At 37.2% G+C, this 27,652-nt stretch overlaps 1 protein-coding gene across 3 annotated transcripts in view; it reads right to left on the bottom strand.

The window, feature by feature from the left end:
* The window catches only part of Akt3 (v-akt murine thymoma viral oncogene homolog 3), a 192,092-nt gene extending 165,664 nt beyond the window's left edge, over positions 1–26,428 (bottom strand). For all 3 annotated transcript variants that reach the window (XR_001175120.1, XM_013017505.1, XM_013017506.1), the window contains exon 1: positions 26,290–26,428. Coding sequence is in view for 2 of the 3 variants with exons in the window: in XM_013017505.1 (XP_012872959.1) it covers positions 26,290–26,335 (46 nt within the window). In the remaining variant the exon portion in view is untranslated. The remainder of the gene's footprint in view (positions 1–26,289) is intronic.
* Positions 26,429–27,652: the final 1,224 nt, after the last annotated feature.

Below are 27,652 nucleotides of genomic sequence, written 5' to 3'. Positions count from 1 at the left end.
AAACTAGCAGGTTGGTGAGGACACACACAGGATAGAAGACTGTGCTCAAGACTGTTTTGTGCCTCACCCTATGTTTTCCTCTAGTTGCTCTTCTATATCCATCAGAAAAATCCCTTTTAATGAACTGTTAAGAGTAAGTAAGATGTTTTCCTAATTACTGTGGGCATTCTGAACCTGAGGAAGGAGTGATAAGAACCTCAGTTTATAGCCAACAGGTCAAAAATGGGTAGCCCAATGTGCATCTGACCATACAAAATAATATTTTTCAAAACCAACTCCAGGAAATGGAAACAAGAGGGTCTTTTTTATTTTTTATTTTGTAGCTGTTTTTGTTTTCATTTCCTTCTATCTTATTTGTTTATCTGTCTTTGTATACAACTTGTGGCTGGGGACAGAGGAGAAAAACTGGGAGAGAGCGAGGAAGGGGTGACATTGTTCAAAAAGAAATGTATTCTTTATCTGACCTATGTAACCATAACCCCTCTGAACATCACTTTTACAACAATAAATAAATTCATTAAAAATGGGTAGCCCAGACTTGCAATCAGTACCTACAGTGGGCACAAGGAGAGAGCAATCTGTGGGATTGAGCCCTTAATCTATGAAATGACACAAACTTTGGGTACTGTTAGAATTGAACTAAATTGTAGATGACTTGGTGGCCAGAGTACAGGAAAACATATCCATCATTTGCTATCAAAACTGAAGGGTAATGCCTAAAATCTTAGATACTGAGGAGTTTGAGGATTGGTAAGAAACCAGCATGAGCAAGAAAGCCCGTAAGGCTCTAATCTCCAATTAACCAACAAAAGAGCCAGAAGAGGAGCTGTGGCTCAAGTGGCAAAAAAGCTAAGGGACAGCACTCAGGACCTGAGTTCTAGCCTTAGTATTGGCATATATGCACAAATATATACATGGATACACACACACACACACACACACACACACACACACACACACACACCACATATCATTCACATAAACCATAAATGGGCATCACAAAATAAAAATTGCACTGGTAGGGTAAAAGAGAAACTAGGTAAGGACTGCACACACCTGTAATCCCAGCTACTCTAGAAACAGAGATTGGGAGGACTGAAGTTGAAGGTCAGCCTGGGGAAAAAGTTAGTCTCAACTGAAAAGCCAGATGTGGTGGTGCATGCTGTGATCAAGACTATACAGGCTATATCTACCTATGTAGAAGGATTATGGCTTCAAGCCCAAGCAAAAATGTAAGTCCCTATGTGAAAAATAACTACAGCAAAAAAAGCTCCAGTACCATAAATAATGAGCAAACAAACAAGTAAATAAATAAACTAACAAATAGATGGCAAAATGTCTAAGCAAAAAGTCATTAGCAATTTCTCATTCAACAAGTATCTGTGGTCTCCTGGGCTATCATAACACAGCAGGAACAACGCAGCTCTCGAATCCTCAGGTCATATGCTAATATGTGGAAAAAAGAAAAAATAAACAATAAACAGGATGACAATAAACAACACAAGAACAAACAGCCAGTAGACTTTATATTGACTGTTCTAAGACTAAGATGAAACCTGTCCTGAGAATTGAGTGATGAGAAGCTAAAGAAAGAGTAGACCAGGAATGCCAGGCCAGGGTATGCACGAACATATCCATGTGAGGAATGGAAAGACTAACATGTCTGGACTTCAGGGATGAGAGAAAGCATGTGAGATGGCTAATGAGGCACTCCGGATAATTCGGGGGGATCCAGGTTTCAGTTTAACTGTAATTTTATGTAAAAAGGACACAAAATTTGTTTTTTAAAAACAAGTTGGTTCCTAACTTCAATACTCATTTGGAATCAGACAAGAAGCTACATCAAAGTACCAATTTTTCTGTAACTGACAACCACATCAAAAAAATTTTTTTTAATAATTAACTCTCTAACACACTTTGATAATAATTTTCCAGCCTGTCCTACCTAAACAGTACCTGACTTCTTTATATGGAAATGATTTTGTAATGTAATTTTCTATAGCAAGACTAGAGAAAATAGTCCTCCATTTAGAATGCAATTGAAAATTTACTTTTCCTTACTAGTGGCTTTAAACTTTTCTATAGTTTCTCCAAACTTCACAACTATTAATGAAGTGGTGTAAATGCGTCGCATAACTCAATGTGTGAGAACCTTTTTCATCTCTTTCATATTTGTAAATGGTGACTCTCACAAGCTTCCTGTGCTGGCTGGCTGCCAGAGGACCAGTCCCCAGCACCACGCACCCTGTGGCTCTGGGACTTCAGGTGAGCTGGCGGAGCAGAGGGACATGATGGTTCCCAGGTCAGCCAGCAAGAACTACAGTAAACACAAATGACGGAAAAATCCACGTTGGAAATCCCAAATAGCCTGTGCCTACCTCAATGCAAGTTGAGACAATAGGAGGTAAGGGGTGATGGCGAGGCAGTCATAGTTTAAAAACCACAGGGAGGAAGTGGTGCTGTGGCTCAAGTGGTAGAGCGCTTGTCTTGAGCTGAAGAGCTGAGGGACAGCACCCAGACCCAGAGTTCAAGCCCCATGACAGACAAAAAAAAAACAAAAAAACAAAAAACAAACTACTGTGACAGTAACCAATTTAGATACAGCTTCAGAAAGCTGCTGTGTGAGAGACCTTAACTTTTTAGCTTTGTAAGAAATCTATCTACCTCTCTAGGGGCTGGGAAAGTGGCTCAGTGGTAGAGTGCTTGCCTTGCATGCATGAGGCTCTGGGTTCGACTCCTCAGCACCACATAAGCAGAAAAAAGGAATTGAACAGTATAAATTAGGTTTACATTGAAGCAAATATCCAATTAAAGCCAAGGCAAATTTAGACACTCTTAGCCCTTAAATAAATCATCACAAAAGAAATCTATCTACCTCTCTTCTGATCATTATAAACTATAAATATCAGCAAGAACAGTTCAGATTATTTTCTTCTGAGACAAAAAAAGAAAACATGAAAGGTTTTAATCAAGGAATCTAAATTGTGTTTTAATAAGAACTAAAAAATGCACTGATCTAAGGCTGTCCTCTAGAGCTAGTCAAGCACAAAGGAACAAATATCTGTTTTTATCTCCTGAAAAGTCTGAACTATTACTTTCTACATACCTCTGAATTTACAAATCTTATATCTCAACCTTCTCCCCTAATAAATTCTATTTGAAAATAAAAGTAATAAGTATCTCAATCTACAGTGTAATAGCTAATAGATATAGTAAAGAACAGCAACCGTCAATAGCAGGATTTTCAAGTTATTAAGCATTCCTGTTCAGCTATTTTAGAAACAGTATTTATCATACACCAGTAGCTCATTCCTGTAAACCTAGCTACTCAGGAGGCTGAGATTCAGAGGATCATGGTTCAAAGCTAGCTCAGGCAGAAAAATCCATGAGACTCCACCTCTAAAATAACCGTAAAAGGAGGGATAGAGAAGAACAGGAGAGGGATGGAGTGGGAAGGGAAGTGAGGAGGGAAGAAAAGGGGTAGGGAAGTAGGGGGAAAGGAATAGGAAAGGGAGGGACGGAGGGAGAACAGTTACTAGCTACGAAGCCCTGACGTAAGTAAAGTAGCCTAGCCTCTTCACTGGTTCAGGGAGACCCTCAATATAATCAATAAAGCTCCTTTATGCATAAATTAACAAAACAATAACACAGTTCTTTTTTTTTTTTTTGGTTCGGTCGTGGGGCCTGAACTCTGGGCCTGGGTGCTGTCCCTCAGCTCTTCAGCTCAAGGCTAGCGCTCTACCACTTGAGCCATAGCGCCACTTGCGGCTTTTTTCTTTTTGCTTATGTGGTACTGAGGAATCGAACCCAGGGCCTCGAGCATGCAAGGCAAGCACTTACCACTGAGCCACTTTCCCAACCCCAATAACACAGTTCTTATAAACAATTATGAAATCTCAATCTAGTAAGTATGTGATAAATAACAGTAAACCAGTCGTTCATGATGAGCCCCACAGCCATTAAAGTTGTTGGAGGTGCAGATGGCAAAAATAAGCAGTTAAACCAGAAATGCTGGAGGGTGACAGCATTCCTCAACCCCTGCAACTTGCTCACAGTCTCCTTTCTGTTTGGCCCTTGGATCTATACTTGAGCAGAGTCATCCTCAGAGAAGCGTAACAGCTTCTCCCCAGTTATCCTTGCTGCTGAAAATGCTAAAGGTGCTGTTAAGAAGGGCCCAAAGTGAAATGTAAGAATTGATTTATGAACACTTCATAAGTAAACCACACAGAAGGGGACAATGCAGACAGAATGTTTAAGTTTAGGAATACGGGACACAAAATAAAAACACTTTTGTTGGATAGGTTATTTGATTCAAGCCTTGGTCCTGGAGTGGTGGATAAGGACAGACTGCCAGACATCCCCTCACTAGTAATATCTTTCTGCCTAAAAGATAATAATGTGGATTGCCTTGTTTCAAAATCAATATCCACTACCAAAACTTTGGCCTAGTAAGACTAAAGTGAGAGGCTATTTTCCCCCCTCATCTACAGGAGAGAAACAAATATTACTCAAAAGTCCTCTCTCCAACATTTCATTCCCTAAAAGCTTTGTGTACTTTATCTAGTGACAGCCAAATGAGAAAGTTTATCTGTTTCCTAGCTCTGCAACCTCCCGCCCCCACCATTTCAATATAGATTTATCTTAACTTTTGATTAGATCAGTTTTTAAGGGTTATATGACTATAATTGCATAGGTTATCAGTGTTCAGCTAAGCAGTAAACATTAATTCCTCTCTTTCTTGAATAACATGGTGCTTTTCTCAGAATAACTGGTTTTTCATTTAGTTTTCAAAATACTTGTCCATAGAGGCTTATCTATTACATAGTTAACCCAATCCAGCCCTGACTCTCTGGTCTGAGAAACTTCGTTTGCATTTCTATCGCATTCATCTCCTGGAAGAAGCTTCCTTCTTTCTTTTGACCTGCTCCAGCCTGGACTGGGACTGGGTCAAGTTCAAGTGCACAGCTACCATCCTGGGTGTTCCTTTGGCCACTCTGCCAGATTTTCCTCTCCACTGGTAAGATTCCCTGGTTTTGATAGACTATATTCCTTGACTTCCTGAGAGACTATGGGAGATGATTTTTGAGACCTCTCTCCAATCGCATCTTTATGCTACTGTAGCTTAATATATGATTATTTTAGTTTGAATAACTTTTCATTAGAATTCTCTAGGTAGTGCATCCTGCTTCTGTGGAAGTCAAAAGCCAATCTGACTCCTGATCCTTCTTCTGTGGGTTTAGCTAAATTTCCCAATGATGAGCACTCTCCTGTGGAGCTTACCAACAACCACTGAGTAAACCCTTTCATTTTGAGAAAACATACATTCTTCAGTTCTAAAATACCTTGATTTGGGGCTGGGAAGATGGCTCAGTGGTAGAGCGCATGTCTTGCATGCCTGAGGCCCTGGGTTCGATTCCTCAGCACCACATAAGCAAAAAAAAAAAAGCCGGAAGTGGCGCTGTGGCTCAAGTGGTAGAGCCCTAGCCTTGAGCTGAAGAGCTGAGGGACAGTGCCCAGGCCCAGAGTTCAGGCCCCACGACCAGACCCCCCCCCAAAAAAAATAAATAAAATAAAATATCTTGATTTATTTCACTAAATGGTCTCCCTGCTTCTCCTGGTTTCTTTAAAGTCTATCATTTTAAGGAAACTTCTATACAAGTTTTCTAATTTTCTGGACTCTTTCTTTCATTTTCTGTCTCTTTTCACTCTACTCATACAAGATGTTTCTACTTTATCTTCTAGTCTCTCCAATTAGTCTCTCCTTTTAGTATATGATAACTTATAAGGTCTGGTATGGATAGATCTTTTCATAGTTCCCATCATAACATTAACTAGAAAAAAAAGAATTATAACACACAAAACTCCTTATACCAATCATGTGCAAATTCCTTAAACATGTATGACCATGACAACAAAACTTACTAGTTACTACATGCCAAGTAGTTCTACCTGTATTATTACTTAAATCTAATAGACTGATACTTGTCATGGATCACATTTCTAGTACATAAAATGCCAGAATTAGAATTCAGATTTGTTTGACTTTAAGAACACAAGCTTTTAAGCACTGTGATAAACTACCACATAAACACCAAAATGTTTTCATAGGCCCGCTGCCCAGATCCCCAATTGTCAATATGGACACCTAAATCCTAGTGGACAAGATGAGAAATAAGCAGTGCCACTTTTAGGAGTGCCCACTAACATATCTCCTCTAGATGGTCTTCTATGTGTTGTTCATTTTGTTTTTTTCCTATTCTGGCCTCAAGCAGATGAACATGTTAGTAGGAGCCACTTGCTGAAGATGGTGGAGCCATAAGATAGAACGAGCCCAGCAATCCATACTACCAAGCTTGGATTTTGCTGAGCAAGAAATAAAATTCAAATTATAGTTACTCAGTTCATGTTAAAGAAATCAACTTTAATAGCCTACTGTCTCCAGAAAGTCAGGTATACTAATAACTGTCATACATGAGCTGCATCAAAAGAGTAACAAAATTCTATTTACAGAGCAAAGTTATGTGTTCAAAGAAAATAACCCAATTATTAGTTGGAGTAATCATTTATTTTAAGTGACTTGTGCTAAAGGGTGAAATTTAGGTAATTAATTTTGTGGCCAAAAAGATAATTACAAGTATAGAAATTGCTGGGTGCTGGTGGCTTATGCCTGTAATCCTAGCTACCCAGGAGGCTGAGATCTGAAGACTGCAGTTCAAAGCCAGCCTGGGCAGGCAAGTTCATGAAACTCTTATTTCCAATAAACTATTTAGAAAAACCTGGAAGTGGCACTGTGTATGGCTCAAGTGGTAGAGGGCTAGCCTTAAGCACAGAGGCTCCAAGGGACAGCATGCAGGCTCTGAATTCAAACCCCAGGACCAGAAAAAAAAAAAGTATAGAAACTAGGAAAGTAAATATTTCCTCAGAAATGATATACAATAGTATCCTTTGGAAAGAGCACATGCTATAAATAAAAAAGTATTGAAGTCTGTGACTAAAAAAATAAGTTGTACTAGTGTTTGGCACTAGGATATTTGGTCTACTTTCCTAAGCAGACTAAACACAGATATCCAATAGAAATCATATGTTCCACATAAATAAAAGTAGTAGAGCATGGAAAAGAACAGAGAGCATAAAAACACGTATCATATATCACTGACATGACTTAAGCATTTGGCAAATATTATTGGTCACTTACTTCCTGTGAATTTAAGCCACATGCCCACATGAGTGAGGCAGAGCTAATAAAACCTTAAGGAAAATCGGGCAGTATTTATTCATAGCAGCTGAGCATAGGATTGTGTGAAACAAATGAAAAGTTCAGTAAAGACTGTTTCCGAGTGCCTAGCGGAGAAGTAAAACCACATATTGATACAAAAAGCTGGAAAGTAAGGCCAAGCATAGTGGTGAGTGCTAGTAATCTCAAGTACTCAGGAGATGAAAGGAGGAGGATCATGACAGTCAGCATGAGACCCTAGCTGAAAAATTCACTAAACGCAAAGGGGTGGGGTGGGGCCCAGAGGTCAATGCCTAGTACTCCAGGAAGGAAAGAGAATCTAGAAGACAGACATTACTAGCTACTTTGAAAGAAATGATCAGTCTGCTTTGAGACAGGCTGATTAGGATGAAAGATTCCATTTCTTATGTTTCAAACAAAAGACCAAAGGCCCATATTATACCTATAAAAGATTAAGAAGCAGAGTCTATAGCAAATGCTGGACTTCTGAGACAGCATTCACAGGCATGAATTGGAGATTACATCTACCCAGTGTTTCCTCATCCTAAACATGCTGACGTTACTCTCTCCCAGCATTCATTCCCCTCATAGCCTACCCAAGTTTCATTGGGATGGGAGGATACGCCAAGTGTGGGAAATTTAGCAAAATATACTGCTTTTTGGAATTCTACAATGTGAACTTTTGACATAAATACATTTGAACAAAATTCTCAAATCTCAATTGCATTTAATCGAAAACTAGTACCAAAACAACAAATTATTTTTTCAGGAAAAGCATCTTATACTGATGCAGTCTTTGATGCACAGGTTGTACACTGTGTTGGCAGGAAATGTCAAGCTGATGACACAATGTATGCTGAAACATACTCTTTCATATTCAGGGTTATTTAATAATAGATGCCACATACCTTGGCTGTATTCTAAAAATGATCTCAACATACTAAGGATCACCTTACCCTATGTTTATTTTGGCAATTTATATAAATGTCATAAAATATCTATCATAAATTCATTCTATGTTAAGTATACCTATTATCCCAAGCCCACTGTACAGCTGATTTCTTTGTATCCACACTTAAGCTTATCCTCAAAGGGAATGTTTTGAATATACCTCTGACTTGTTATACCTTAAGCACATTACTTGTAACAAACAGAGCATTAAGTTTTATATAAACTATGAAGTAAAACTATGAGGTAAACCATGCATTGAAGGCTCACACTTGTAATCCTTGCTACTTAGGAGGCTGAGAACAGGAGAATGGTAGCTCTAGGTCAGCCCATGCAGAAAAGCTTCCAAGACTCCTTCTCAATCAATTACACGGTGGTACATGCCTGTCAGACAAGCTATGTAAGAGGTAGAGATGGAAAAGACCATGATTCCAGGCTAGCTCTGGCAAAACAAAGTCCAAGAGATTTTTCTCCACTGTGAGGAGCTGGGAGTGACAACATACCTGTGATCCCAGTAACAGAAAGCCTTTCAAGTAGGTATATTCTAGCTCTGAGTACAATGGGCAGCAAACAGATAACCCATGCTAAAAACAACCAGTGAAAAATAGGGCTAGAAGCATGGCTCAGCAATATGACTTCAGCCTAACAAGCATGAGGCACTGAGTTCAAAGCCTGGTACCACCAAAAATAAAAATGATGGTTGTTATTATTCAATATGGTTATTATAGTACAAGCACAGGAGGGGAAGTATATGCTTTATACTAGCAACAAGAATTAAAATAAAACAAAGGATAAGTAAATGGTGAGGAAATCCTTTTCCCTGCCTCCCCTCCCCAACAATGCAGGTGAACCTAAATAAGGAACGTCACTTTTTCCAGTCCAGTTCCCTCAGCAGAAACAAGAGGAAGAAAAACATGCTGCCAGGGGCAGAGTAAAGAACAATCTGTGCCCCTCTAGGCTCCATGCAGTAGCTGTGGGTCAAATGAACCAACATGTTTATCTGCTAGTACAGCCGAGCTTATTTTAAAGTGCTGTGTACTTGAAACTTAAAAAAAAAAAGATGAAACTAGTAAAAATTATAAAGGTTTTGTTTTTGTTAGCAAATTCATTAGGCTCATCATTTATAAAAAGAAAAATAAATGGAATAAATCTTCTTTTGTGCCAAAATGTTGCTTCTCAGTTAAAGAAGATTTAAGGAAACTCAGACTCTACAACATTTAATCTAAGTGTCAAGGACAGTCTAGTCTGACTTCTTAGCTCTGCCAACAATTTTTAAAAGTTGCTTCCTGTACTAGGGAATGTCCACTGTTCTTGCTCAAACAACAATAAAAGTCACTTATACAACTACCTTGGTTAGTCTTTCCTTTTAAGTTCACTGTTTGGTAAAAGCAAATGCTACAATGGTAAACCTAGTAAGCAGGTTGAGCTTCTCCTCACCATTATATTTCTACTATTAATTAACTGTAAGAGAACAAAACTAGATTTCATGGCTAAGATTATTATTAGTGATATAACCAAATACCCACTATCATTCTAGTAATCTCCAATTATCTCAAATCGTCCAAACATTAAGTTGAGCAGGTAATAGTCAGTTTATCAGGAACCTCAATATCCACATAAGCTAGGCCATAAGAAAAAAAAAAGATGCCTAAACCTCACAGATCAGAGTCATATAATGTATGGTCAGGGTCATACAAAGAAGAAGGGAACTCATTATCTTATAATTAAACTTTTAATATGCAGATCAAGAATGAGACTAAAAATGAGGACGTTCCATATAAACATCATACATATAACTTCATAGCTTATCTGACCTGATTCGACTCCCCATGCTCATCTTACCAGCAATATGATAGCAAATACATTAAATGAGGACAAGAACAATGAGCTGCAAGTAAGGCAGAATTAAAAACACAGGAATGGTATTCCAAAAAAAAGTATACACTTTTGCCAGGTGCTGGAAGCTCACACTTGTAATCCTGACTACTCAGGTGGCTGAGAGCTGAAGATCAAGGTTCGAAGCCAGCCTGGGCAGGAAAATCTATGAGACTCTTATTTCCAATTGACCAGCAAAAAGCCAGAAATGGAGCCATGGCTCAAGTGGCAGAGCACCAGCCTTGAGCTAAAAAGTTAATGACGAGTGCCCCAACCCTGAATTCAAGCCCTAGGACTTGAAAAAAATGACACAGCATTCACTTTCAACTGGACGGCATGTGCTTCAAGACACAGGAAAATAATGTTCCCTCTTAATGTATGCCACAGTATACTAAAAAATTTTAAAAAATAACATTTATTGAAACTCTAATTGGTCTAATATTAAAGTAAGTGGCTTCATACTTTAATTTCACTTAATTACCACTGCAACTACCTTCTGATTAGACATTATACTCACATTACTAATAATACTTGGAAATGTTAAATAATCAACCAAAGGTTCTGCAATAGGAAAATGGCACAGCCAGGGGATGGTGGCTCACACCTGTAATCCTAGCTAGTCAGGAGGCTGACATCTGAGGAGTGTAGTTCAAAGCCAGCCCAGAAAGGAAAGTCCTTGAGACTCATCTCTAATTAACTACTAGAAAACAAGAAGTGGTGCTGTGGGTCAAAGTGGTAGAGCACTAGCCTTGAGATAAAAACCTCAGAGACTGCTCCCAGGCCAGGAGTTCACGCCCCCACAACCACCAACAACAAAAAAGGCAGAGATAGATGTGATTTGAACTCAAAGGTCAAGAAACCATGTAACCATTTTAACACACACACACACACACACACACACACACACACACACACACACGCACGCACGCACACGCACAGAGTAAAAGACACTTTTCCTTCACAGGAAAATACAAAGTAATCAGAGTTTCCTGAGATGTCACCAATGTTCATTTAATTGCTGATGAGACATATTTTAAAGTTTGGTTTGGTAATCTACCATTTATTACATTCCAAAAAGAAGTACTAAGTTGTAAACATTGTATTTTATCTCATTCTAAAAAGTATTCACTTTCTCTTACTATGTACGTAGCCACCACACCTCTTTCCCTCGCATCAGCTTCTTGAAATGAGCTTTCAAGTTTACCCTGCACTCCTGAACACCTAGCCTCACTATAGCTAAGATGGTTGTCCATTCCCTACATGCTTTAACTTCTGCCCCTCCTTTCTTTCAGATGACTTGAAACTCTGTTCCTCCTTACAAGATGAGTGGAGGGAAAGAACCAGTCTGATGCCAAAATCTATACTGATTACTGAATGCTGTATAATAATTTACCCCAAAAGTTAGCATTTCAAATACAGTAAATGTATATACTGTAGGGCAGGAGTGGCTAGCTGGGTGGTTGTATAATAGTTTCTTGAGAGATTTTGGGCTACAGTCATAAGGCTCTACTTGGGTTGGGCCTGCTCCTTAGATGTCTTGATCACAGGGCTGAAAAGTTTGTGGTGGCTTCTGGCTTATAATTGTATTTGTGATAAAGAAAAGGAACTTAATGCCCTTTCCATCTTTACATGGCTCAAGATAGTTTTCCAAACTGTTCATCAGACTGACTCAGCTGTCAAGCTAACATATCAACTTGTTATCTTCAGAATTTTTAAATCACAAAATATGAGCAACTTCACTGCAATTTTAGGAGTACCACTGAAATCAGGGTAACACATAGAAGTTTGGTAAAGATGACCAACAGTTGAAGATACCTCAAAGTGGGATAATCTCACTTTTTCCCACTAAACTAGTCTCACAGTCTTGATGTCAAAAACAGAAGATGGTAGACAACACCCTACTGGTTCTGACACTCCTTTAGCCCTACTAATAAACTTATGATTTACAGCCTGTAAAAAATTTTAATAAATTCTATACAATTAGAAGAAATATAAAGTATCTAATATGCAGGATATGTGAAAAGAAAGCCAGAAAAGTAAAAACACAGAGCAGAACTAAAACCCTTTATGAATAGAAATTTGAATAATAGAAGATAGTATATATCTTTGTGGCAGTATATATCTACAGTCCCAGCCTCAGTATGCAGAAGAAGGAGGATCACAAGTTTGAAACCAAGGGCAAGGTAGCAAGACCCTGTTCAAGAGAAAGAAAAGGGGAGGGGAAGAGGGAGGAGGAGGGGGAGAGAGAGGGGAAAAAGGAGAAGGGGAGGGGGGAGGGGAAGAGAGAGAGAAAAAGGGGGAAAGGAAGAGAGATAGAGATAGAGAGAGAGAGAGAGAGAGAGAGTTAGCAAGCAAGCAAAAAGGGCTTGGAGCATTGCTCAAATGATGGAGTACTTGGCCTAGCAAGGACAAGGCCCTGGATTCATTCCCCAGCACACAAAAGAAGACAAACTGTAAAAATCCCCTAAAATTTAAAGAAAATGAAGATATTAAGCATAAGGAAGTCAATGATATGAAAGACAGTCTGTAAACATCAAAGAAAATAGGTCACTATGCTACTGTGGTGTATTAAAGGTGGCAAATTCATTGCTCTTCTTCCTATCAAGAAAGGGACTCTTACAATCATGAATTCTTTACTCAACAAAATGTATCAGAACAGTGTCATTTCTCAGACCAGTCTTCAGAAAGACTAGTAGCTTCTGCTCCAGGCATTAGCCTCATGCTGTGTTACCCTTCAGGGAAAAGGCAACATGGAAGGAAACCGAGGCACTGGCAGTCACCTATGACCAAAAATGGAAGCAAGCATTCTAGAATCTGCTCATTTGTGCCAGCTACTTTAGTCAATCACATGTGACCCTAGCTGAGATCAGTAAGAGAACCATGAAACTAAAACAGAATCATGAGAAATAATATATCATTGTTCTTTTAAGTAACTGAATACTAGATTAGTCCATTATATAACAGCAGTTGATATAATTACGATGATCTATAATACTGAAAAATAGATTAATGTCCCTGTAGTCTGTAATGTAAGATATTTGTATTGTTAAGACCTTCCTGAAAAATACCATGTTATTTAGGGCCTGGCTTAAGTGGTAGGACACCTACCTACCTAGTGTGAGGCCATGAATTCAAACTCTAGCACCACCAAAAGGAAAAACAAAACAAAAAACAAAAACCATGAAAGTTTCCATCTTAAAACAATTAAAAAATGAAGCTTGTTTAAAAACCCAGCTAAAAATAATAGCCTTTTTATTCCTGTTATTCAGTTACCATAAAAAGTACTCAAAAATTCTATTTGTGGATTAAGTCAAGCATAAAAATATTAATGTATCTTCAAATTTTACTGAAAAGTATTTTAAGAAGCAGTCTTAATGGGGGCGGGAATAAGGCTTAGTGCTAGAGCACTTGTCTAGTGTGCATGAGGCCTCAGTTCAATTCTTCTGTATACATAAATAAAATTAAAAATAAAGAGCTTAAAAAAGAAGAAGCACTCTTAAAAATTCTACTTATAACCGGGGCCGGTGGCTCACGCCTGTAATTCTAGCTACTAAGGAGGCTGAGATCTGAAGATCAGGATTCAAAGCCAGCCTGGGCACCAAAGTCTGTGAGACTCCAATAAACCCATCAGAAAACCAGAAGTGGCGCTGTGAAGCAAGTGGTAGAACGGTAACCTTGATCTGAAGAGCTGAGGGACAGCGCCCAGGCACAGAGTTCAAGCCCCATAACTGACCCCACCCTCCCCACCAAAAAATCCACTTGTGAACCAGGCACCAGTGGCTCATGCTTAAAATCCTAACTACTTGGGAGGTTGAGATCTGAGGATGGTGGCTTGAAACCAGCCCAGGCAGAAGTCTTTGAGACTCTTATCCCTAATTAATCACCAAAAAATTGGAAATGGGGTGTGGCTCAAGTGGTAGTGTGCCATCCTTGAGTGGGAAAAAAAAAATCAGCTGAGAGGGCAAGGCTGAGTTCAAGCCCAAGCATGCATACGCGCACACACAATTCTACTTATATAAGCATATTTGTATTCTTACATTCATTCGTGTATGCTATAGCTTTTGAAGACTTACTACACACAAAGTATCTGAGTGGCAAAGACAAATAAGGAAACTATTCAGCAAAACTCAAAGTTAAAATTTTATGATTCCCTTAACTTCCAAAAAAGTCCATTTCTAGCTTATTTGTATTTCTAAAGCACTTTATAAACATCTCTTCTTTGTAGAAATAAAAAGTCTGGAATAATTCTAAGCCTTTTACACTACACAGTTCATCCTCATAACCTTCAATAAGGGAGCTCAGTGCTGACTTCATTCCTTCTTACTTTATAGACAGAGGAAGTGACTTATCTTAAGAGTCTTTTACCTTCAGGAAAGTAGAAGTGAAAGCAAGTTTCTTGTCTCTGCATCTTAGTATTATCCCTAATTTCTTAAACACGGTATGTTTTTAAGTAAATACAGAAATTGGTTTGTTCGAGTCAGAAATGGATATGCCCATTTACTTTGCAAGAACTATTTTCATTCTCTCTTCAAAAGCGTAAAGAAATAAAATCTTTTTGGACTTAAAAAATACCTTGATGCTAAATAAGTATCTCCAACTGGTTAAAAAAAAAAGGATAGAAGTGCATCAATTCACTGGTAACACTATTATTAAAATCTAACTTTTAAAAACAAGTCTGTTCTGAACAACTACTGTACTGTTTATCAAAATGAATACAAGGAAATGGAAATATGCTTTGGGGGGGTGGGCAAAGGGTGGACACAGGAATGAAGGAAGGAGGGGCTAAGCAAATGCAGTCATTATACTCAATGTATATTATGTGCAAAATGAACTACATAACTTGAGGGTAGGGAGAGGAGAGGGAAAATGGGGAAAAATGAAGGAAGGGGTGGCAGAGACCAAGAAGGACTGTACTCATAATAACCTGACTTATGGAATTGTAATATCTTTGTACAACTACTTAATAATAATGTAAAAATAAGTGTAATTTAAGAGTAATATATTCTATTCAAAACTATCTCAAGGTTAAAGTCCAGAAGCATCACAATGACAACTATATAAAATTTAACAAGTTTTTGATGTCTATGACAGAAAAATAACCATTAAAATAAGCAGATTTAAGAAAATATAACACCTACTTCAAACTAATTTTGTGTTTAGGGTTCATCCAGTATTACTGGGTTGGTGGAATTGGAATCAAAAGCTGTAAAATCTGTGAAGTACCCATGTCATTACATTTTCTGACTTGAAAAACACTTCTCACAGGCAAGGATGGCCCAGCTCTGGACCACAGGACATGAAAGGAGGTGTGATCGTGAGCTTCTGAGAAAGCTGCGACTTTCCTGGTACTGAGGCAGTGTAGCTGTCAAGAGCCCTCTCTCAGGTCTGTGACTTAAGGAAAAAAGTATGGCTTGTTACTGCTACAACTTTGCAGCAACAAGTAGGACAAAAAAGCCAACAAGTTAAAGGAGGCAAAGCAGAAAGAACAAGCTTAAACAGTCTTGATCTCCTAGCTGGCAGATTAACTGCCCATCTTTGCCCTCAAGTGAAAGCAAACAAATTCCTATCTGTTCTGTTACTGTTGGCTGTATTTTCTGTTATTTCCAGCAGAATGCCAAATCTTACTTATATATTTACAAACATTTAAAGAATGGTGCACAATTCCTTTAGTCAAATTATAGTTCTAAATTCAGGCACCGGTGGCTCAGGCCTGTAATCCCAGTTACTCAGGAGGCTAAGGACTAAGGATTACAGTTCAAAGTGAACCCGGACAGGAAAGTTGGAAAGGGAGCTGTGGCTCAAGGAAGAATTCAGGGATAAAGCCCAGTCCCTGAGTTCAAGCCCTAGGACAAGCCTGCACACATGAGCACACACACACATACACACATACTCACAAATTTATGTTTTTATATAAATAAAATATAAATAATGTATACCTTATAAAAATAAGTCATATTAATGCCAAATAAATGTGACAAATTGAGTCTAGGAACTCCTAAACATTTTCCCTTAATAGTATTTTTTCCACAAAATAGGCTCATAAAATGTATTCACATCTTCACAATTAGGACATGTAAAATAGATTCTTGATTACTAATATATACAAGAAGTAGAATATATACACTCAGTAGAATATGAAAGACTTAAAACTAAAAGGGTATATTATCCATCACTCATACAAAAACAGCCTCATTCTCTAAATCACTACTTTAATATTTGACATCATCAAGCCTGTTTCTTATTACCTATACCCGCATCACCCAACTTCTCACTACAAAAGAAATCAAGCTTCCTTTGGTCAATTCCTTTTCAATTTTTGTTAGCTTTATTTTAATTTGGGTTTTCTATTGTTTGATATTACATATTGAAAAGATATATGCCTTTATTTCTTGACACATAAATTCTGGATAGAATATTTTATCTTCCAACTGTTAGATCAGAAAATTAGTGTTCTTGTAAACATTTTTATAAAGTTTAAAGTTTATAAAGTCATAAAGTTTAACCACAGAATTAAAATGACCAGCCATATGCCAGTGGTTTACACCTGTAATCCTAGGTACACAGGAACCTAAGATCCAAAGTATCACAACTCAAAGCAAGTCAGCGGACAGAGTTCACAGGACTCCATCTCCAATTAGCCAGCAAAAATCCTGGCTGGAACATGACACAAGTGGTTAAGCACTAGCCAAACAAGCTGGGCAAGCATGAGATCCTCCTTGAGTTCAAACACCAGAATAGACAATTAGGCCAAAAAGGCCTAATTTAATTCTCAATGAGGGAGAAAAATACTTATTGCTTTTGCACAAATTCATCTAAGAAAAAGTGTTGGAAAAGATAATAGTGAAAACAGAAAAAATGCTAGAAACTGGAACTTCTATAATGATTTCAATAACAATTACTGCAATGTAAAATTTTGTATTGTAAAAGATGTGGCCCAAGTAAGACAGCATAATATATAGAAAAGACATGGGAAAGAAATATTAATTTATGTTTTATAATCATCTTCTCCAAGTATACATAGGAAATTAAAAAACTGATGCCGCAAGCCACTGTGTTAATTGATTCCTGGCAACATCTATAATCTTTGATCGATACAGAAAATCAATTAAACAAAGAGTGCCTGGGAGCACATCTCAGTGGTAGAGGGAATAGCTAGATGTATGAAGTTCAATTCCAGCACAGCAGAGAATGAATTAAAATGCAAAAGCTTTAAAAGGACAAATAGCCTGCTAACTTACACAGAAGAAAATAATGAACCTGAATACTAAATTTACCAATATAAACCTAGCAATATTCTTTTAATAATAATGATACATGAAAATACTAGCTACTGTTTATTAACTAGTATGTCTCATGCACTGTGCTAGGAGATAATTATATATTATGATCTTTAATTCTTGTGACCATATAAATAGTCATTACCATTACTTCCATGACAGATGACAAACCACGGGTACAACCAACCAAGTATTCTGCCCACAGTCACTAGTAAATGGCAGTCAGGACTTGAAATTGCCCTAACTACACTTCAAAGACAGACAGACAGACAGACACACACACACACACACACACACACACACACACACACACACACACGAGTATTTACATTTTTAAACAGATAGATGAGAACAGATTAACTAATAGCAAGTAATGTCACACTAGCCACATTTTTTGAGACAACACATTATAGGCATGAACTAATTTCTAAGACATGATGTCACTTACATAAAGTTAGACAAAAAAGATGCAAACCTTTACATAGAATAAAGCAAACAAGTATCATTTCTTAAAGCATTCCCTCTTCTTGGTCCAGCCTAATCTCTTTAATCTCAACTTCCTGAAAAGAGGTGACTACTACTTAAAAGATTTGGCCTATTTTACTGGTTCTTATATACTAAGAAAATTTTTGGATTTTTACCAACATGTCACATGTCACAGAAATTATTTCTGAAAAGAGTAAAAGAAATAACCATCATACTCCTTATATTATTTGAATTTTTTCATGAGAAATTCATATATTATTTAAAATAGTAATTGAGAAATAACAGTAGACAGGAGATATTCAATGCTATCTTTAAAATTATAAAAGAAGACAAAACTATCACTTCAGAAGTTCTATATACAATGAAAACATCCCTCAGTAATGAAGATGAAATGAAGACATGTAAATCTTTCCAGCGAATATACTGGTAACCAATAGACGGGTATTAAGACAAGTGTGGAGGAAAGTTCTTCAGATTCAAGAAAAATTATCTCAGAAACAAATCTTTGGAAGAAATCTTTAAAACTTCAAGTATATAAATATAAAAGATCATACTTTTCCCGTTCACAAAAAATATGGTTAAAGTAAAAATGATCTTATATGGTTTATAACATGTAGCATCTAACATCACAAGGCACTGAAGAAGGGGGGTAAATCTCACAACAACATTGGTAAAAGTTACATATTTTAAATACAGTAAAATAAAAATGGTGTATAAGCAGATAATTTAAGGATGCATATTATAATCCCAAGAACAGTTTCCCAACCTTCAGCAATACTGACATTTTGAACTGGACAAATTTTTGTTATAGGTAACTGTTCTGTGCATTACAGAAAGTTTAGTAGCACCCTAATCTCTACCCACTAGATGTTAATAGCAACTTCACTCCCACATTACATGTCAATCAAAAATGTGTCTAGGCACTGCCAAACTTACCCGGGGCCAAAATCATCTTGGTTGAAATCTATTACTCTAGAATCACTTAAAACAATAAGATGGAAGCAGAACAGTGTTTCTGTAAGTTTTGTCCATTTTCATACCTCAGGAAATCTCTTTAGACTTTCCCCCCCAATCACCATTCCATCTAATCATATCTAAGGGTTTTTTTTTTTTATATTCTCCAAGAACCAATTACAGTTTCGGGGAATTCTCATCCACAATGAGAATGTATACTGAGAGAAAACGGTAAATAGCATACTGTGCTTAAAAAAAAAAAAAAGTAAAGCCAAGGAACTTTTTCTACTAGGACTAACAAAATAAGTAATAGTAGATCAAATTACCATTTGTTCCTAAAAGGCCATGCACTGAAGGCTAGGTCACCAGCCTATTGCCCTACGGGGAGGTACTAGATTAGGAGATGGGGCCTAGCTAGGAAAAGAAAGTTAAAATACTGCTGGTAATTCCTATGACTTTGTCTCTGCTTCATGACCATGATGAGGTGAGCAACAGCCTTACCAAGGCTTCCCACCACAATGTACTGCTTCACCACAGGTCTTAATGGCCGTAGCAGGTATAAATTACCATAGACTGCCAGGAGCCAGTGGCTCATGCCTGTAACCCTAGCTGCTCAGGAGGCTGAGATCTGAGGATCACGGTTCAAAGCCAGCCCAGGCAGGAAAGTCCATGAGACTCTTATCTCCAATTAACTACCAGAAAACCGGAAGTGGTGCTATGGCTCAAGCAGTAGAGCAAAACCGGAAGTGGTGCTATGGCTCAAGCAGTAGAGCGCTTGCCTTGAGCTGAGGAGCTGAGGGACAACCAAGCCCAGAGCCCCACGACCGACCAAAAAAAAAAAAAAAAAAATACCATAGACTGAAATATCTGAGACCTGAGCTAGAATAGGTCATTCCTAGTCTTAGGTTGATTTTCTAGGGTAATTTGTCATAGCAATGGAAAGTTGATTAACACAAAACATAGACTCAATTGTATCAAAAATAATACTATAAACTATTTTTTTTTTTTTTGCCAGTCATGGGGCTTGAACTCAAGACCTGGGCACTGTTCCTAAGCTCTTCAGCTCAAGGCTAGCACTCTACTACTTTGAGCAACAGTGCCACTTCCAGCTTTCAGGTGGTTAACTGGAAGTAAGAGTCTCATGGAGACTTTCCTGCCTAGGCTGGCTTTGAACCATCATCCTCAGATCTCAGCCTCCTGAGTAGCTAGGATTACAGGCATGAGCCACCAGTGCCCAGCCCCCTTCCCCCCAATTTATTTTTTAAGTAGCAGCAGCATAACTGACAAGCAAATAGTGGACACCACATATTGAAATGACATTAAATCAGCATAAGGCAAGTAAGCAGGGCAAGGAAACAAATAATAAATGGCCCAAGTAGGAAATTCAGCCATTAAATGTCCCTAATTAAAAAGCTGACTTTCAAATTCATTTTTAAAAGCAGGACCCAAACACATGCAATCTCTAAGAGAAGCAGCTTAAGTGAAAAATGCTGACAGGCATGTTTTGCTTGCATTGTAAAAAATGTAAGCAATGATTTTTAAAAATCTGGAGTAGTCCTACTGGTATCTGATACTTGCATTTCAAGATTACTACCATTATAAAGAGAGGACAGGGTGGTGCTGTGGTGGTGGTGCATACGTGTCATCTCACCTCCCAGAAGTGGAGGTGGGGAAGAATTTGGCTCAAGGGCAGCCCAGGAACAAAAAGTGAGTCTCACACATTTGTAAAGTCAGCTACTCAGGAGGCAGAGGTTAAGGGGCTCTTGATCCAAGCCTGACCTTTGGAAGTTAAGTGTGAGAACTTATCAGGAGAAAAAAAAGAAAGCAAACAGGGCTGGGGGCATGGCTCAAGCAATAGAGTGTCTGCCTACCAACCTTGATGCCCCAAGTTCAAACCCAAGTATCACCAGAAAAAAAGAAAAATGAGCCAGTATGTCAATCAGATACAGCAATCAAACGCAGTCACTAATGGCATGTCAAAATATATAAAAAGCTTTGAAAAGACAGAATTATAGAGAAAAGCAGATAAATTCCCAGGTATAGAGATTGTAGCACCCTCAGAGCAAGTAACAGAACTAGAGGGAAAAAATATCAGTAAGTGAACACACACAAGATAAAACTCATTATTACCTTGACCAAGTCTGCCCTTTCTTGTCTGCCTCTTTCTTTCTTGCCTTTCCCTTTCCTTTTTTTCTTTCTTTTTCTTATTTTCCTTTCTCTCCTACCTCTCTCCTTCCCTCCCTCCTTCCCTTTTACAATGGTAGTAGGGCTGGACTTCAATCCTCACACCATCACTTGCCTGTTTTGCACACAGCTGGACTCTACAATCTGAACCACATCCTCCAATACTTTGCTGGGAGATGTGTTCTCAGAGACTTTTTTACTTTGGAATACTCTGACCTCAGTCTTCCAATTCTCAGTCTCCTGAGTAGCTAGGATCATAGGTAGACATGACCACTGGCACCCATTTATAACTTTTTTGCTGTTTTTTTGGGGGGAGGGGGTTGTTGTTTTTGTTGGTACTGAGGACTGAACTCAGAACCTCGCATTCTCAGAATTTCCTCACTCATGACCAGAATTCAACCATGTAAAGCTATGCTTCTAATCCTCTGACTAAGCTTTTATAAAGCTCTATACTCTCGATAGCCGAAAACTAAGGCAGAATCTAAGGGTGGAAAACCACTAAAAATAAACTTCAACTGGCTAGTATTACCAAAACTCCATAGTTTGAAATAAAAAATACTGTTCTACCCATGAATTAAAGAAATCAAAAGGGACATTAGAAGCTATTCTGCACTAAATGATAATGAAAATGTATTATATCAAAACTTATAGGACACAGGCAGGGGCAGGGGTTCAAACCTGTAATTCCTAGCTACTTGGGAAACAGAGATCGTAGAATCACTGATTCAAAGTCAGCACAAGCATTGAAGTTCATCAGACTCCTCCATCTCATCCATGGGGCACAGTGGCAAGTGCCTGTTATCCCAACTACAGGGAAACGATACTTGTCTGTCATCCCTAGCAATATAGGAAGCACAAGTACGACTATCACAGCCCAAAGCAGTCCCAGACATAATAATGCGAGACCCAACCTCAAAAATAACCAGTGTATGAAAGGTCTAGAGGTATAGCCTCTGTGTAGCAAGATCAGGACCCTGTATATTATTGATAAATACATGAGATTAGGCATTTTTTAAGTTTAAAAAGTCACCTAAGTTTCTATCTAAAGAATCCAGAAAGTACAAGAACAACTAAGATCAAAAGTAGTTTCACAGGAAACAAAGGATAAACTAAGTTAATAAGGCATAAATCTGGCTCTTTGAAAGACTAAGAAAAAAACTCCTAATAAGATTATTTTAAAAAATCGTAATATACCAATCCCAGTTATAAGAGAATAGTAATAAAAAATCTGCAAGATTAAAAGGATAAAGGAATATTAAGAAACACTTTTAACAATAACAACTTTATGTTCAATACTAACATGAGCAACTTAGATGTGGACAATCTTTTAAAAATACAATTTGCCAAACTAACATCAAATGAAATAGAAAATACAACCCCCTTATTTTTTAAAGGAATAAAATGTATTATCAAAACCTTCCCACAAAGAAAACTCCAAAATTTAATCAAACATTTAAAAAGAAATAATCCATCTTATAAAATTTCCTTTAATGGGAATACTTCCCAAATTTTATAAATTCACCAAAACTTGAAAACTATCAACTGACAAGTATAAACAAATATCCTTAAAAAGGTAGTAATAAACTCAAACTTGAAATATACTTTGAAATACATCATTATTGGGATTTATTCCAGCAATGACCATAATTCATTAGTATATTAAGAGATTCTAAATTAAAAATTGGTTATTTCAATTTTTAAAAAGCTGAACTATTATTTCATAAAAATCAGCAAGCCAGTTAGGATAGGAAGCTTTTCAACCTAACAAAAGGTAAACAATGAATAGGATACTTAGTGGCAAAATAAATGTTTTCCCATTAAGATGAGAAATAAAGCAAGAATGTCCACTTACCACTTCCATGTCATGTTCTACTAGAGATCCCACCCAGTAAAAAGTGGCCAGAAAAAGAAACTAAAAACCTAAGGATTGGAAAGAAATACAACTGAGGCTCTTCACAGGCAACCTGATGATCTATGTAGAAAAACTTTTAAATAACTAACATTAAGGGATACAATAAAGCACTTCCTTCAGACTGTGTTTTATAAATCACTTGCTAAATCTGCACCACTTTCAAACCAGTAGCATTACGAGCTCACTACTAATACGGTAAACTTGGTTATCAAGGCACTGATCACATTGTAAGATGCACTGAGAACAGTGCTATGGTTTGGGAGTGGCGAGTCACTGCAGAGTCCTTAGTGCCCAGGATGGCACTGAGGGGAGGTCACAAAGCTTCTGGGACTATCTTGGAAGATAGTTCTCATAGAAGTCTTTTAGTTCTCACAAGAGGATTATTATGAAAGAGGTAATCCTGGCCTCAGTGATGGCATGTGCCATATGCCACCTGCCAGGCGACCTTCATCAGAACTGGATGGCATCACACAGGTGCCATCCCTTGAATCTCCAAAACAGTAAGCTGAAAATAGTTTTCTTTATAAAGTAGCTTCTTTCAAGTATTTTATTATGATATAAAAAACCAGACTAGTACATTTAGGTTTAAAAAAAAAGAAATACTAAGCAAATAAGGTTTTGTAAATTAATATAAACCTTTCATATTATTGCAATTCACTGAATTCTGTAACTTAGAACTTGAAATGGGTGAAATTTCCTGCTTTTTTAACTAAGTATCTTCATAGCAAATTTTACCTCTAGCTATATAAAACAAACTAAGAAAACTAAAGAAGCAAAATACACAAGCTCAGAAAGAAGCAAAAAAACCCTTTCATCAAGAATTGAAACCTGAAAGTATTTTCCAAATTAACATGAAAACAAATCTTAATACCATCACTGCAGTTATTATGAAGTTAAACAAATACTTATTATAAAGTTAAATGTACACTTCTCATATGACCCGACCTCATTCCTAGACTGTTAGCCAAAAACATAGCATTCAGACATGTACTCGATGTTCAGAAAAACTTTAACAATTTGAAAACTAGAAGCAGCCCAAATGTCCAACGACTGTTAAAAAATAAATAGTGATATATCCAGACCTGGGAATTCTACTCAATGAGAAAAAAAAGTAATAAAGTAACTATCTATACAACCTGAATCAATTTTTAAAAATTGTTTGTTTTATTGAAAAGGTGATGGGGGAGGGGAGCAGATTTACAATTACATAAGTAAAGCAATGAGTACATTTGTTTTTAATCATTGTTACCCCATCCTCCCTGTCTCCCACTTACCCCACTCTGTTCCCTTCCCCCCGACAAGTTGTAATGTTCATATCCCACATAGTGTCAGGTGAGTATCAAAGTTGCTTTGATTCGTCCTGCTGTTTCTGTGATTCCCTTTCCTTTCCACATATTGCATAATCTTGTATGCAAAACACGAGGTACAAAAAAATAAGATAAATGAAGAAAAAACAATAGAAAACTACATACAGGGTCTAATAAGAACCACCTTGTTTCCATATATTGGAGTTCATGCTGATACATTTCATTATATATGGTCCTATGCACTAAGCAGTTAGGTAACTGAGATTCCCTGTTAAGAATATCATATACAATTCTAAGTCTTTCTAAGCCTACCATCCTTTTGGTTTTGAACCGTATCATCCTAGAAGCCATCCTCATGACTATTACAACCTACAACAAACATTTATGATGTCTTATATTCACAGTAAAAGAAGTATTGATTTATAAATTTTGCATTTTTATTAGTGTTACTATGAACCAACGGGAATAGTAATTTTAGGCAAACGCTACATACTGAGAGACTAAACTTCAAAGTTAATAAATCATACATAGCAATATAGCTGCTTTCTCTAAAAGTTGTCTCACAAGGGATTTCTGTGGCTCAACTACTTTCTTAGGATCATTTAAACTATGGTAGTGACTAGGATTAGTGATCTGGCTAATTATTTTGAAACATATTTTGAACATATGACTTAGTGTTAATGGGGAAATTAAGTATAATTTTTGTCTTATTCATTCCATTCTTGTACTTTTGTGTTTAAAATCAGTTATTAAAAAAACTTCAGAAGAGGGGTGGAAGCATGGCTCAGTTGGTAGAGCACTAGCCAATGAGTAAAAGGGGCAGGTACTATGTTGGAGTACCAATCTTGGACCTGAAAAAAGAGAGAAAGAATAAAAAGAAAAAAAAAAGAATATCATATACATAATCTAGTTCTTACAAATGAGGGAGATCACTATGCTGTGGCAAAAAAAAAAAACAAAAAACAAAAAAAACCTGGACCAGAAAAGACTATGGATTTAACTGAAATTCTAGAAAAGGAAAGAAAAGCACATTAGTGGTTTCTAGAGGCTGAAGGACAAGAACTGGACTAACAGGACAGGAAAGGAACTTTTTGGAGTGATGAAAATATTCTGTATTATGACTGTAATGTTTGACTCCACTGTAAACACATCACACAATTCATTTAAAAAAACAAAATTAGTTTTGATGTTTGAAAATTGTAACTCAATAAGACTGATTTGCTCAGTAATGCATACCTGTATTTAATTTACTGATAACAAGTTTTCAGGGTAAATATTAACTATAGACCCTTAAAGAATATAAAAATCACATTTAAGAGGTAACTTTTAACCAGAAGATAGACACACAGAAACTAAAATGTTCTGAGACTAGATCAATTCTCATCCTATACCTTGGCCACATGAGTAAACAGTGGTTGCTTAGCAACTATTCCAAACTCTACATTCTACACATTGAGCATGTAAGCAAATACCCTAACAGATTATCAACTAAATTTTATAGTGAAGAGTTCTTTCTTAAATAATAAAAAATATTTGCTTATTTATGTAAAGTAATATGAACACAAATATTAAAATTGTATAATGAAAAATTAAAATACATCACTCTCTCTCTCTCTCTCTCCTGATCCTTACTTGGCCTTTTACATCAGAATTTCACTTACCTAATTTATGGTAATTTATAGGTTTTGTAGGTAAACCTTCCCCCTTTACTATTCCAAGTCCTTTGTCACCTACCATCCAAACGACCTTAAATGAATACTTTTATTTACATATTTATTATATTAATATACACAAGTGACTTTTTCTAGATGTTAAATGATTTTCAAGAGATCCCTCTGAATTACAGAATCTGTGGATACAACAAAAAATATAGCAGTAACATGCATGGACACAACATACCAGAAAGTCAATTCTAACTTCATAACTAGATTATAGATTACTGTAACTTTGAAATACAAAGAAATTCCTAAATAAGAAAATCCTTAGTATACATATTAAATATCATTTCTCTCCTGTATCATGGTTCACTTTAACAGTACCAGAAAAAATATCAAAGACACCAACCACTCACTGTTAAGCACTCTAACCAACATTGTTTTCTTGAACACTTACCCCTCTTCTGAACCCAACCTTCTTTCACAATGGTAACATCGCTCATGATGGCTCCCCTCTGAGCCCCAGCGAGGAGAAATCAGCTTTAGGGTTTGAATTCTCTGCTGCTGCCCTTCCCGCTCTCTAGTGATGAGTCAGCCTGGAAGGAAGTATTGAAGAAAGAATTTCTTTTTTTTTTTATGTTCCATTCTTGCAACTCACATAGCAATAACAAACAACTAATTCTTTGTAAATGTCTTCAACTGGCCTGACTGCAAATAAAAGTCTGGCTCTTATTTACTTAAATTAAAAGTTCTAAATGAATGCATTGCTTTAGTCCTGAGACAGATTTCAAATGATAGTGAAACTTTTAACTTAAAAGCTTATATTAAAATGTGTCTTAAGAAAACCTCTGTCACACTTATACAAATACAGAAAATGTGTTTGCTGATGGGTGTTTGAGCTGAAAAGGAAAGAGAATGAAAGTTAAGTACCCAAATCCCTGTAATTTCAGAGTTATGTCAAAGCCACTGTGAATATTTTAATTGCTATACTTTATGTAAAATACAATGTGCCAAGAAACCAACACTTATGTATTCTTACTCTGATTTGTTCCAAGAAATATTTTAGGTAGATTACATGAAGTATATAATATAAAATTATTTTTGAAAGTAGACAGAGAAAATGAAACAAATGGAATATGAAAGTAGAAAAGAAAATCAAGAGGAGCCAAGAACTGCTTCCAGTGCTTACCCATCAATCTCTAAGGGTACTATTAACTCCATTTTGCAAACAGGGAAACTAAGTCTCATAGAAACTAAGCGACATGACAAATTTCAACATAGCCAATAGGAGATGGAGGCAAGATGGGAACCCAGGCTATTTGACTCCAGTGCTTGCATTCTCTCTCTCATTTTTTTTTTTTTTTGCCAAACTGGGTTTGGTTTTATGGCATTGTACTTGCTTAGCTGGTGTTCTACCACTTAGCCCACCAGCCAAACTTTTTGCTTTTTTTTGTCGGTCATGGGGCTTGAACTCTGGGCTTGGGCGCTGTCCCTCAGCTCTTCAGCTCAAGGCGAGCGCTCTACCACTTGAGCTACAGCGCCACTTCCAGTTTTCTGGTGGTTTATTGGAGATAGGAGTCTCAAGGTCTCTCCTGCCCGTGCTGGCTTTGAACCTCGATCCTCAGATCTCAGCCTCCTGAGTAGCTAGGATTACAGGCGTGAGCCACCAGCGCCCGGCCTAACTTTTTGCTTTTTGAACATAATGTCCAGCAAATGTTTCTGCCTGGGATGACCTTGAAGTACAATCCTCAGATCTCAGCCTCCACTGGTACCTGGCCAGGGCCTGTGTTCTTAATTTCAGAACTATGTCCAAAGCCTTA

This window comes from Dipodomys ordii, unplaced genomic scaffold (assembly GCF_000151885.1).
Source record: "Dipodomys ordii isolate 6190 unplaced genomic scaffold, Dord_2.0 Scaffold35, whole genome shotgun sequence".
NCBI classification, from domain to species: domain Eukaryota; kingdom Metazoa; phylum Chordata; class Mammalia; order Rodentia; family Heteromyidae; genus Dipodomys; species Dipodomys ordii.
The sequence above is the reverse complement of the archived record's forward strand: the minus strand, read 5'-3'. Positions and strand labels throughout refer to the sequence as shown.